Genomic DNA, 13549 nt, shown 5'->3' with positions numbered 1-13549 from the left:
CCAAGAGATCACTGAAGAAATCAAAGAGGAAATCAAAAAATACCTAGAGACAAATGACAATGAAAACACGACGATCCAAAACCTATGGGATGCAGCAAAAGCAGTTCTAAGAGGGAAGTTTATACCTATACAAGCCTACCTCAAGAAACAAGAAACATCTCAAGTAAACAATCTAACCTTACACCTAAAGGAACTAGAGAAAGAAGAACAAACAAAACCCAAAGTTAGCAGAAGGAAAGAAATCATAAAGATCAGAGCAGACATAAGTGAAATAGAAACAAAGAAAACAATAGCAAAGATCAATAAAACTAAAAGCTGGTTCTTTGAGAAGAGAAACAAAATTGATAAACCATTACCCAGACTCATCAAGAAAAAGAGGGAGAGGACTCAAATCAATAAAATTAGAAATGAAAAAGGAGAAGTTACTACAGACACCGCAGAAATACAAAGCATCGTAAGAGACTACTACAAGCAACTCTATGCCAAGAAAATGGACAACCTGGAAGAAATGGACAAATTCTTAGAAAGGTATAACTTTCCAAGACTGAACCAGGAAGAAACAGAAAATATGAAGAGACCGATCACAAGGAATGAAATTGAAACTGTGATGAAAAATCTTCCAACAAACAAAAGTCCAGGACCCGATGGCTTCACAGGTGAATACTATCAAACATTTAGAGAAGAGCTAACACCCATCCTTCTCAAACTCTTCCAAAAAACGGCAGAGGAAGGAACACTTCCAAACTCATTCTATGAGGCCACCATCACCCTGATCCCCAAGCCAGACAAAGATACTACAAAAAAAGAAAATTACAGACCAATATCACTGATGAATATAGATGCAAAAATCCTCAACAAAATACTAGCAAACAGAATCCAACAACACATCAAAAGGACCATACACCACGATCAAGTGGGATGTATCCCAGGGATGCAAGGATTCTTCAATATACGCAAATCAATCAATGGGATACACCATATTAACAAATTGAAGAATAAAAACCATATGATCATCTCAATAGAGGCAGAAAAAGACTTCACGAAATTCAACACCCATTTATGATAAAAACTCTCCAGAAAGTGGGCACAGAGGGAACCTACCTCAACATAATAAAGGCCATATACGACAAACCCACAGCAAACATTATTCTCCATGGTGAAAAACTGAAAGCATTTCCTCTAAGATCAGGAACGGGATGTCCACTCTCACCACTATTATTCAACATAGTTTTGGAAGTCCTAGCCATGGCAATCAGAGAAGAAAAAGAAATAAAAGGAATAAAAGTTGGAAAAAAAGAAGTAAAACTGTCACTGTTTGCAGACGACATGATACTATACATAGAGAATCCTAAAAATGCCACCAGAAAACTCCTAGAGCTAATCAATGAATTTGGTAAAGTTGCAGGATACAAAATTAATGCACAGAAATCTCTTTCATTCCTATACACTAATGATGAAAAATCTGAAAGAGAAATTATGGAAACACTCCCATTTACCACTGCAACAAAATGAATAAAATACCTAGGAATAAACCTACCTAGGGAGACAAAAGACCTGTATGCAGAAAACTATAAGACACTGATGAAAGAAATTAAAGATGATACCAACAGATGGAGAGACATACCATGTTCTTGGATTGGAAGAATCAATATTGTGAAAATGACTATACTACCCAAAGCAATCTACAGATTCAATGCAATCCCTATCAAATTACCAATGGCATTTTTTACGGAACTAGAACAAATCATCTTAAAATGTGTATGGAGACACAAAAGACCCCGAAGAGCCAAAGCAGTCTTGACGGAAAAAAACGGAACTGGAGGAATCAGACTCCCTGACTTCAGACTATACTACAAAGCTACAGTAATCAAGACAATATGGTACTGGCAAAAAAACAGAAACATCGATCAATGGAACAAGATAGAAAGCCCAGAGATAAACCCACACACCTACGGTCAACTAATCTATGACAAAGGAGGCAAAGATAGACAACGGAGAAAAGACAGTCTCTTCAATAAGTGGTGCTGGGAAAACTGGACAGCTACATGTAAAAGAATGAAATTAGAACACTCCCTAACACCAGACACAAAAATAAACTCAAAATGGATTTGAGACCTAAATGTAAGACCGGACACTATAAAACTCTTAGAGGAAAACGTAGGAAGAACACTCTTTGACATAAATCACAGCAAGACCTTTTTGGATCCACCTCCTAGAGTAACGGAAATAAAAACAAAAATACACAAATGGAACCTAATGAAACGTCAAAGCTTTTGCACAGCAAAGGAAACCATAAACAAGACGAAAAGACAACCCTCAGAATGGGAGAAAATATTCACAAATGAATCAACGGACAAAGGATTAATCTCCAAAATATATAAAGAGCTCATGCAGCTCAATATTAAAAAAACAAACAACCCAATCCAAAAATGGGCAGAAGACCTAAATAGACATTTCTCCAAAGCCGTACAGATGGCCAAGAAGCACATGAAAAGCTGCTCAACATCACTAATTATTAGAGAAATGCAAATCAAAACTACAATGAGCTATCACCTCACACCAGTTAGAATGGGCATCATCAGAGAATCTACAAACAACAAATGCTGGAGAGGGTGTGGAGAAAAGGGAACCCTCTTGCACTGTTGGTGGGAATGTAAATTGATACAGCCAATACGGAGAACAGTATGGAGGTTCCTTAAAAAACTAAAAATAGAATTACCATATGACCCAGCAATCCTACTACTGGGCATATACGCAGAGAAAACCGTAATTCAAAAAGACACATGCACCCCAATGTTCACTGCAGCGCTATTTACAAGAGCCAGGGCATGGAAGCAACCTAAATGCCCATCGACAGACGAATGGATAAAGAAGATGTGGTACATATATACAATGGAGTATTATTCAGCCATAAAAAGGAACGAAATTGAGTCATTTGTTGAGACGTGGATGGATCTAGAGACTGTCATACAGAGTGAAGTAAGTCAGAAAGAGAAAAACAAATATCGTATATTCACGCATGTATGTGGAACCTAGAAATACGGTACAGATGAACCGGTTTGCAGGGCAGAAGTTGAGACACAGATGTAGAGAACAAACGTATGGACACCAAGGGGGGAAAACCACGGTGGCGTGGGGATGGTGGTGTGCTGAATTGGGCGATTGGGATTGACATGTATACACTGATGTGTATAAAACTGATGACTAATAAGAACCTGCAGTATAAAAAAAAAAAAAGTCTTAAAAATATGTCACACTTAGTCATTCCACTTCTAGGACCTTATTCTACAGAAGTAATCCCAGTGAACACAGAGACGTACATACAACGTATTCACATTGTTGCTGACAGGGAAAAGCAAACTGTGTAAATCTAATTGCAAAGAATTGATTAAACTATGGGACATCAATACGATGGAATACTACATGATACATCATTAAGTGAAAAAAGCAGGAATATGAAATAGCAAGTATACTACAATTCTATTTTTGTAATCACTAAGTGTACAAATATATTTATAGAAAAATAAAAAACTGAAAGTGTATGCACCAAAATGAACAGTGATTAAGTCTGGGTATTAAGACTATAGGTAATTGTTCTCTTGTTACTCTGTATTTGCTATAAAGAATATATGCAACTCTTAGAGACAGATTAAAAGCAAAATAAAAGTTACCAGTAAAATGAGGGTTTAAAAAAAATCCTATCACAACAGTATCATGCCAAAAGCTAAGCATATATCATATTAAAAATTCAATATTTTCAATTTTAGAATTTATCTCTAAGCCATAAATCCTCACTAAGAGATTCTGCCAAAGCACTTGCACCCAGGTCACTAATGAACGTGTTGCAGTTCAGAGTGATGCGCCTCAAACCAGCCATACAGCCAAGATCAAGTCTCCTGGAACGAAGACTCTCAGCCCAGGTTTCTTCATGCCTTCTGGTAGTCTGATACTTCAAAGATTTAATGGGATGAAATTAAGATGCTTGAAGAAGGAAACAGGGTGTGCCTACTGAGTATGGCTTATTATGTCAGAGATTTACACACACACATATCAAGCATATATGCCAGGAGAATCAACCTGAGAAATTAAACAGTCACTGCTGCTTTACGAGTCCAGTGACCCAGATTCTAGTTGGTCAGTGATTAGATTCCAGCCACTGGATGACCTGCTCTTGAACAGTTATGTAAAGTTGGACAACTCAATTACAGTCTATGAATTATTTTCCTTATCTTCTAAGTCAGGGAATTGGTTCTAAACTCTATCATTGCTGAGGCTCTAAATGTCATCATTCTGTCCTCCAATGGTCTCCAAACACCTGACTGGGCAACCCATAAGAAAGCTTTTTAATATGCATCTTATTTTTTAACAAATTATATACATGAAGTTCTATACATATAATGTATGTACATTATAAACTACGCAGATAGTGTTTAAATGATACAAAGCTAAACAGGTTCTAATATGTTCTTTTCCTAACTCCTAAGGCATTATTTTATTTATTTTTAAAAAATATTTATTTATTTGTTTGTTTGGCTGTGCCGGGTCTTTAGTTGCAGCATGCCGGATATTTTAGTTGTGGCATGTGGGCTCTTAGTTACGACAGACATGTGGGATCTAGTTCCTTGAGCAGGGATCGAACCCAGGCCCCCTGCATTGGGAGCGCAGAGCCTTAACTGCTGGACCGCCAGAGAAGTCCCAGGCATTATTTTTAAAACTATATTTACAAAATGGATCTCACATGCTCCCTACGGTATGCACACAAACTTTAGAGGCCTGGACTATGCACAGCCAGTTGGATGTGCCTTGGGAAAATAGTGGTTTGACATTTAACCACAAGTATTGTCTTAAAGACATTCAGTTCTTTATATTCATAAAATAAAGTTTGGTAATAGGGAACACTGACTTTAAATGAAAAAAGTCTTATTACATTCGTGAAAAAATAAAAGACTCAAAGTGCCTTTGACACTCTAAAACGAAAATCATTAGGGTCATTTTTCTATTAACAATACCTTATAAAAGCTCCAAGCAGAAATAACAGCAATCACTTACACAGTGCTTAGTATGTGCCAGGCACTATTTATACAAATGAGTTCATTTAAACCTCATAATGAGGCACAGAGGTTAAGTGATTTGTCCATGGTCACTTGCTATGAAATGGGAGAAAGGGAATTTGAACCTAGGCCATTTGGCTTAGGCACCCAAGTTCTTGACTGTTTTCAACCCCAGGGGTCAATGGACTTGCCCTGTAGAGGCTCAAAAATTTTTTCAATTTTTAAAATCTAAATTTAAACATTTCCAGCTTTGTGGGCTATACAGTTTCTGTTGCAACTACTCAACCCCACTGGCGTACGTAGGGTGAAAGTAGCCATAGCTATCATGTAAACAATGGGTGCGACTATGTTCCAAAGTAACTTTCTTTACCAGGCTACGGGCTGGATCTGGCCCACCAGCCATAGTTTACCTACCCTTGATCTGCACCATCAAACTATTCAGAAGGCTTCATGTCAAATTATTAAATAACTTTAGGCCTAAATACAGTAATTATAACCACTGTAAAGTTGTTAAGGCATTATTTTAAAAACTGTATTTACAAATTGCTGATGTAGTGATTTTTATTAGTTTATAAACTACAGCAGCTAGTAAGCACTTGATTCGGTTAAGTCTTGAAGACCATAATGGCATAGTTTTTTCACAGTATCACAATCAATGTTTTCAGTAACTAAAAATACATTAAAATATTATTATATATTAAATCTCTTATTTCTAAAATTAAGTGGACTATCTTTACTACATGGCAGAATCCCAAACTGAAAACGGGTCATATTCTTTCAACAAAACGAAAGCTGCACTCACACGTATCAAAAGACAAAAATTAACTGCCATCTGTATCAATATATTAATGTGCTTCAATCACATATGTTTTCATGAAAGTTCAAACATAAAAAAATCACCTTTAAGATCTTGGCCATGTGATCTATCTGCTCCCTGCCATGTCAGATTACACCCCGTGAAGTTTACTGTCTTAAGAGTGGTAGAGTTCTTTACACCTTGACAAACAACTAAAAGAAAGAAAAAAAACCACACACACAGTAAGATGAAGAGCCTATACATTTGTCAATCTTGACTTATTTGCTTTTCTTGAGTCAATTGGACGTTTAGAGCCACATTCTTACAATCATTAACTACAATCTTCCCAAACAGGTAATTGACGAACAGATGCATTCGAAAACTGGTAACAAAGTGTTATTCCAGTTTACAGCAGCAGTTTAATTCTATTTAGATACTAAAACTGAATACACTGAATACTGCAAACTTTATTCCCAACCACTCAGTAAAATACTACACACCTTTTGAGACACAGGAAAAAAAAGAAAAACCTAAAAATCTTAAGACTCTTCCTATTTTCATTTCCAATGATACTTCCCAATCTTGATGCTCAATCAGCGATTTAAATGTCAACTATAACCCAGTATTTTATTAGGTGCTACGCAGTATACTAGAGCAATAGAAGAGAGAGGACCTCAAACCCTCTGCTCCCTCAAATTGAAAGGCAGGCTTCCTTACCCCTCCAGAACACTACTGGACACAGGGAAGAAGTCGGCCGCGCTGTCGCAGCGCAGCTTCACCGGTCATCACGGCCCGAGCGCGGCCTCGGGGACGCTGGCTGTGGACACGGTGCCCACACCCGCCTGGGGGCCCCGGCTCGCCTCCTGGCCCCTCGGGCGCCCACCGCCCGGCGGCTGCGGCCCCGCAGCGTGCGCAGGACCCGCGTCGCAGCCAGAAGACGCAGGGCCACGGGTCCCAGTTAGGCAGGCCCCTCCATGCCGCGCTCACTTTGGCGCCGGCCTCATCGCCCTGCGCGCCGGGGGGCTGCCGTTCCAACCGGCGGGCGGCCCCGTGGGGGCGGGGCTCGAGGACGTCAGTGCACTCGCCGTGCGTCAGCACGCCGCCTCGCCTCCCATGGGGACCCGGCCTGAGGAGCAGGGCGGCCGGAAAGGTAGGAGGTGTGGAGAATTAGGGGTTTCCAAAAAGCGTTTGCTGACTGATCCAAGCAAAAGTGAGACATGGTTGTATCAACGCATTTTTTAAAAAAATATTTAATTGCAGTGGTTGATTTTTTTTATTATTAATTAATTAATTTTTAAAATTTAATTTAATGTTATATATTTATATATAAATTTATTTATATTTATTTATATTTATATTTATATTTAAATATATTTTTATATATTTATATTTAATTTTATATAATTTAATTTTTTATTAATTAATTAATTAATTAATTTATGGCTGTGTTGGGTCTTCGTCTCTGTGTGAGGGCTTTCTCTTGTTGTGGCAAGTGGGGGGCCACTCTTCATCGCGGTGCGCGGACCTCTCACCGTCGCGGCCTCTCTTGTTGCGGAGCACAGGCTCCAGACTCAACGCATTTTAAAAGTAGTAAAACTCCAGGTAAGTGTCTGTGCTCGCCCCGCCCAGGAGAGAGCGTGCCCTCCGTGAGGGACACGTGAAAGGCTGAGTGAACGTCTGCCTGTGGTCCATTACCTGGTGCCTGGGTGTGTGAATTTCTGCGGAGAGCTCTTAATTTCTGTAATTGCTGCTGACTTGACACGGTGGTTGGCAAATGGTGACGTGTTTCATGCATTCAGGACATGATCGTGGTGACAGCACCACAGTTGCAGCCCTTCCTCCAGGGAACTTGTCACAGACCTGCAAAGCCACTGACTGGCAGAAGTGACAGCGCAGCAGATAGGAGGACCTTAAACCAGAGGGGGCCAGGTCAGCTGGCACATATTTTCAAGTGATTCCAAAACCTTCCATCTGCATCAAACCATTAGACAACTAGACTCGTTTTAGGCTTCGAGTTATTTAAATGTATCGACTCAGGGAGAGTAAAGCTTCTTGTTTTCCCTCTGGGTTAGTCTGCTCATTTCAAAGAGCAAGTCCAATCAATCAAGATATTATTCAAGAAGGTGCCGGGGAAGCTGACCCCAGAAAAGGCTGCCAAAGAGTGTGGCACTTTGCATCACTTCTGCTCTCAATACATTCCGAAGAGTGTGGTGAAATTCTTCATTCGAGGTCTTGTCATGTGTTTCCTGGCCTTTGGAGAAAGGTACCACTGTGTTTTGGGAAAGGGGCCAAAAAGCAGATGAAAATCTAGTATTATGACTGGAACTTTTTTAACAATGTAAAATTTCATAGAAAAAAATGTTTATAAAAATATGCCTCTTTATGAATATAGAAGGTTACATTTTCTGTTTTTGGTGAGTTCAAGTCGGCACTCCCTGTAAAATGAATTCTCTGTTTTCTGCCTCAAATCCTTTTGAGAATGAGTGTAGAATACATAAATTACATGTTTCTCTTTGCAAATTGGCCTTCAATATTTCATGTGCCAAGAAAATGTTACAAAATTAGGGCAGCATTAATATCTTTATGCTAATAATGCTCTCGAAACACAGTTTTGTGTATTTCACTTCATCTGCATAAACTGTTTGGTGGCTGGCAAAACTGGGAGTAGATTAATATGCTACAGACAAAACCCAAGATGCATTTAGTGCTCAGATGTAAATTATTCCCATTTTGGCATCCTTGCCACTACGAGGGATCTTCACACCATGTTCTAGGAAACCTGAATTACAAACGTGATGTCCTGCCTTTGGGTCAGTTACACTGTTTTTGATGAACAGAGCCTTCCTCTACCCATGGCATTCTGCTCAGGGACACAAAGCGCCTGTACCTTCCACCTCTTCCCCACCCCGCCTCCCTCAGTCCCCCAACCCAGACCATCTACTTGTCATGGCAAAGGTCTTATTGGCTGTTTTGCTTTGAAACCAACCACAAAAGGATTGCAAACGTTTTGGTGACCATCCAGAAATTGCTCTCCATGGATTATAGACTTCAGGGATAATGAAAAGTACTGATTTCCTCAGAAACTTTGTCCGGCTATACTGAGGGAAAACCAATTTTAAATGGGCAAAAACCACCTAAATCCTGGTAAATTTCATGCCAGTTATAAATGTATGAGATTTCTCAGCTTTTAGTTTATAGTCAGAACAGAAATGGATACAGTGACCTATGAAGGTCAAGTAATCGTACATCTTTTATCATCACAAGGAACTACTTGACGTCTAAAATTTGGAGGGGGTAGGAAAAAGAATGACAGAGTTTTTAGTACACAAAATACTGTAAATAGGCATCTCAAGCAGTCATTTGCTCCACATCTGCAATATCATCGGGACTACTTAGGCTAAGAGTGATTAATAGCAGTGATTGTAAGAAGGTTTTTTTAAATTTCTATTTATTTATTTATTTATGGCTGTGTTGGGTCTTCGTTTCTGTGCGAGGGCTTTCTCCAGTTGTGGCAAGCGGGGGCCACTCTTCATCGCGGTGCGCGGGCCTCTCACTATCGCGGCCTCTCTTGTTGCAGAGCACAGGCTCCAGACGCGCAGGATCAGTAATTGTGGCTCACGGGCCCAGTTGCTCTGCGGCATGTGGGATCTTCCCAGACCAGGGCTCGAACCCGTGTCCCCTGCATTGGCAGGCAGACTCTCAACCACTGCGCCACCAGGGAAGCCCAAGAAGGTATTTTCTAAAGTGCATTATCATCTGTTATTTTCAATTTTGGTTTCATGAGGTTCCACTGCCAATACGACTTTGTCAGAGTTTTCCAGCTGAGTCTTCCTTTTTCTGAGGTTTCTTTGTATCCTAGTGTCTAGGTACTTGAAACTAAAAATAACTTGTTAAATCTTCGTACTCTCAGAGGACATTAATCTTATTTCTTAAGCATTTGTTCTTCAGCTGTGTCTGTGTTGGAGAGGAGTCCTGCTTTTTGTTCAGCTGTTTTTCTAGCCCTGATGGGTAGATGAAAAACCTAAATGAGTCCAAAGGAGTCTCATGTAATTAACAATTATACCTATTAAATGTCTCAGAAAAGACCACTGCCTTTGCTGGGGAAGCTTTTCTCAGGCTTAGGGAGAAATTGTCACTGGGCCAGATCCATTGTGTATCTTATCAGCGCCTCATTTACAGCCCTTATGGCTTTCAAAAGTGAGGAGTAGGCCTTCCAAGGGGAAGCTGAGCTCTGAGTCAAGGGTGATGGCAAGGGCCGGGCTTGAAAGAGAAGACTGACAGACAGGCAGAGGTGGAGCCATAGCATAAAGAAACAGTGACAGAAACAGTGGAGGAAGACAGCTGTGTCAGGGGTGGGTGGAGTGAATCACAGCACACACCAATAGTAAGTTCACAGTAAATGTGTGATTAATTGGATCAGATAAAAGGCAGGGAAGGGGGGATTATGTTACTGATTGTTTCTAAAGAAGATTAACTTTTTCTTTCATTTCCTTTCTGCTTATCACCTAAAATTCAATAGCTACACTGACTTAGATATGTGGCTATTAGTTCCTATTTACATCTTGTATTCTTTTCATTCTTCTTACAATGTGTTCCTTGGTTTTTTTTTTTTAAATAACTGCTTTATCATTTCAATAAAATATTTGGGGAAACTATTGTACACATTTCATTATGTTACAATACTTGTTAGTGATTTCTAAGGAGATGATGAATTAAAAATAAAACAAAACCAAATATGTACAGGCAGGAAGCTGTAGATCCTAATTTTTAGAAACTAGATGGATCTGTCATTTTACAGTTGAGTCGATTATACGCCTTCAGAAATGTTTGAGTTCATAAAGGTACATATTGTCCTATTTTCTTCTAAGTGGCGTTCATTTGGGGGTAGATTCAGGATGTTGGTGTGTTTTGTGGATGTAACTAGTAATTTGGTCTTGAGAATGTGTTAGAAAGTACTCTGGACTGCAGTCAGAGACAGGAGTTGAGATTCTCCTAGAGTGATGCGTAAAGAGAAACACCACAAAAATTACGTCATGCCATCCCCCTGCTTAAAGCCTTTCAGTGACTTTCTTAATAAAATCCAGCTTCTTCAGACGCCTCCTGTGAGCTCTGGTCCCGCTCTCTGAGTCTTTTCCTATGTCACTTTCTCCCCTTTGGCTGGGCCCCAGTCGCTCACACATTCTTTCCAAGTTCCTAGAAAACGCAAGCTCCTTCCTGCCTCAGGGCTTCTGTGCCTGATGTTCCTTCCCCTGAAATTCTCTGCCCCACCTCCTTGCCCAGCTGGCTCCCTTAAAAACCAGCTCCTTGGAGAGGTCTTCTCTGACCACCCATCTCAATCCGGCCTCCTGCCTGTTCTCCCAAAGCATGCGAGTGATTTTCTTTGTAACACATGGCAACACCTCTGAATATTTTATATATGTAGACTTTACTGTCTCCCCTTCTGGAATATAAGCCAGTTACCTTATCTTGTTGAACGATGAACCTCCCCCCCCCCCTCCCCCCCCCGGTGCCTGGCCCTATTCCTGGCTTATGTAGGTGCTCAGTAAAAAGGTTTGGGTAAAGGGAAGCTTGAGTTCTGAACTAAAGCACTAAACTTGCGAATCTGTACAAGTGAAAGGAATCTGCAAATAAGAAAACCCGGAGACTTGACAACTGAAGTTTAGTGCTCATTTGAAGCATATACAATGAAAAGGAGCCATTGAAAAACAGAAAGGCAAAAAAAAAAAAAAAAAAGAAAAGGCAAAAAAAAACTTTCATATTTAAAGCAAGTCAAGAATAGCAAAAGTTTAAACTATCAAAATCTTACGATGACAGAGCACAAACAAAAATCGATGTATTTTAGTGCCTTTAAAAAATATATATTTAGAAAGAAATATAAAATATTCAAATCACCTTCAAATTATGAGGAGAACATGAAAACATTGGACAAATGCTAAGATATCACTTCATGGGCAGTTTTAAGAGAAGGAAAATGGGAAGAAGAGTAAGAAGGGAAATAGGAAAAGGGGGATGGGAAGAAGAAAAACAAAGGAAGGAGAGAAATACTCTGAAGACTCTGGTCACTTGGGGGTTGGAGAACACTTTGCTTTCCCTGTCCTGTGAAGTACTAATCAGTTGAGTAACCAGGGCTGAGGGCTCTGGACCTGCCCCACAGGAGGGAATCTGCCTACAGAGCTGCAGAGCTTCTATCCAGAGCGATAGCCAATGATAGCCGTGGACCAGGTGAAATCAAGCCAGCCGTCAGACTCGGCCAAGAGGACAGAAGTTCCAACAGTGTTCCCTAAGCCACGGGTACTTGTGATCCGGGTGCATAGGCACAGTGAAATGGAAAATGGCATCACCCACAGGGAACTGTCTTGCTTTTGTTAGAATGGTTGGTAGCAGTGCCCCAGACCCTGGGGTTGATCTGGCAACCATGACGATGGAGTTTGGGAATGGGTGAAAATTGCTTTGTTAAGCCTAATGCAGGTTCTAACCTTGGTGGAGGAAGTGATATTTAATGTCACATAAAACCAAAATGAATTATCCTCTAGAGAGTCATCTGGTTGGCATTTCTTTCCTATTTTTCTTCCTTCTTAGGCCAGCTCAAGTCTATTAAAATTCTGTTAGCTAAATGTCAATGGGTTCAGCATGCCTCCTCTCTGTGGCACATTTTGAAATTTTCCTATAAAATACTATTTTAATGTATGAAACAGAATTTTATTAATGTCAGCCCCATAGATTTCCATACAACCCAGTACCCTGTCTGGAGTTAACATTTACCGGCGTCGGTTTATTTTTATTATTCTCAATTCATGATGACAAAATACTTAGTGGGAACAAGAAAAGGGAAAGTAGCTTTGCTGCTTGAGCTAAATTACTGGAGGACTAAGATTTGCATTTAGCATTCTGGCTGTTGGGCTTAATTAGGCCAATAGTTTCCTAAAAGAATTGAAGCTAGAGTTTTCTCTTGGTTGTCTAAAAAGAATTAGCCAGGCTTGGCTGTGCCAGGCTGGAAAATTTACCGGTTTATTAAGAAGGGGCATTTTGCAGGCACGACATTAAAAGATTTTGAGCTGCGCTGGCACTTTGGTTTCCCCAATGAGGAATTTTTGACATTAATCCTGTGTTTGCTCTGAGGAGCTTCCGGGGCCATTAGCACCCTGTGGGCTGACATTATCCAGGGGCAGTGTTAAGATCAGCTCCGTGCTTTGTGACCACCTAGAGGGGTGGGATAGGGAGGGGGGCAGGGAGATGCAAGAGGGAGGGGATATGGGGATATATGTATATGTATAGCTGATTCACTTTGTTATAAAGCAGAAACTAACACACCGTTGTAAAGCAATTATACTCCAATAAAGATGTTTAAAAAAAAAAAAGTTAATTCATTTTGGAAAGCTGGAAGATTTCAGAGTAGAAGTGTCCTTATCTTTTTTAGTACCCATGTTACCGAACAAATTTCGAGTACCTGACACACAGTGAGGCCAAACAAACCAAAACATCAGAGTTTGGAGCAGAGAAAGGTTATTGCAGGGCCATGCAAGGAGACAGATGGCTTCTGCCCAAAAAACTCCGAACTTCTCAAAGGGTTTCAGCAAAACACTTTTATTAAAGGCAAGGTGAGGGAGGGCGTGGTTAGTTGTGCAAACTTCTTAGTGTTGGAATCCTTTGTTCTTGCAGATATCTACATAGGTCAGGGCAGGATGTTCCTGTAAACCTCCAA

General features: G+C 40.2%; 1 protein-coding gene across 1 annotated transcript in view; it reads left to right on the top strand.

The window, feature by feature from the left end:
- LOC137772142 (neural cell adhesion molecule 1-like) overlaps nucleotides 1–13549 on the top strand; it is a 43514-nt gene that overhangs the window by 10119 nt on the left and 19846 nt on the right. The window contains 1 exon segment of the mRNA XM_068556049.1: nucleotides 6573–6997. Within this exon segment, the coding sequence (XP_068412150.1) occupies nucleotides 6573–6997 (425 nt within the window).

Source organism: Eschrichtius robustus, chromosome 11 (assembly GCF_028021215.1).
Source record: "Eschrichtius robustus isolate mEscRob2 chromosome 11, mEscRob2.pri, whole genome shotgun sequence".
NCBI classification, from domain to species: domain Eukaryota; kingdom Metazoa; phylum Chordata; class Mammalia; order Artiodactyla; family Eschrichtiidae; genus Eschrichtius; species Eschrichtius robustus.
This window is presented reverse-complemented; position numbering and strand designations above follow the sequence as displayed.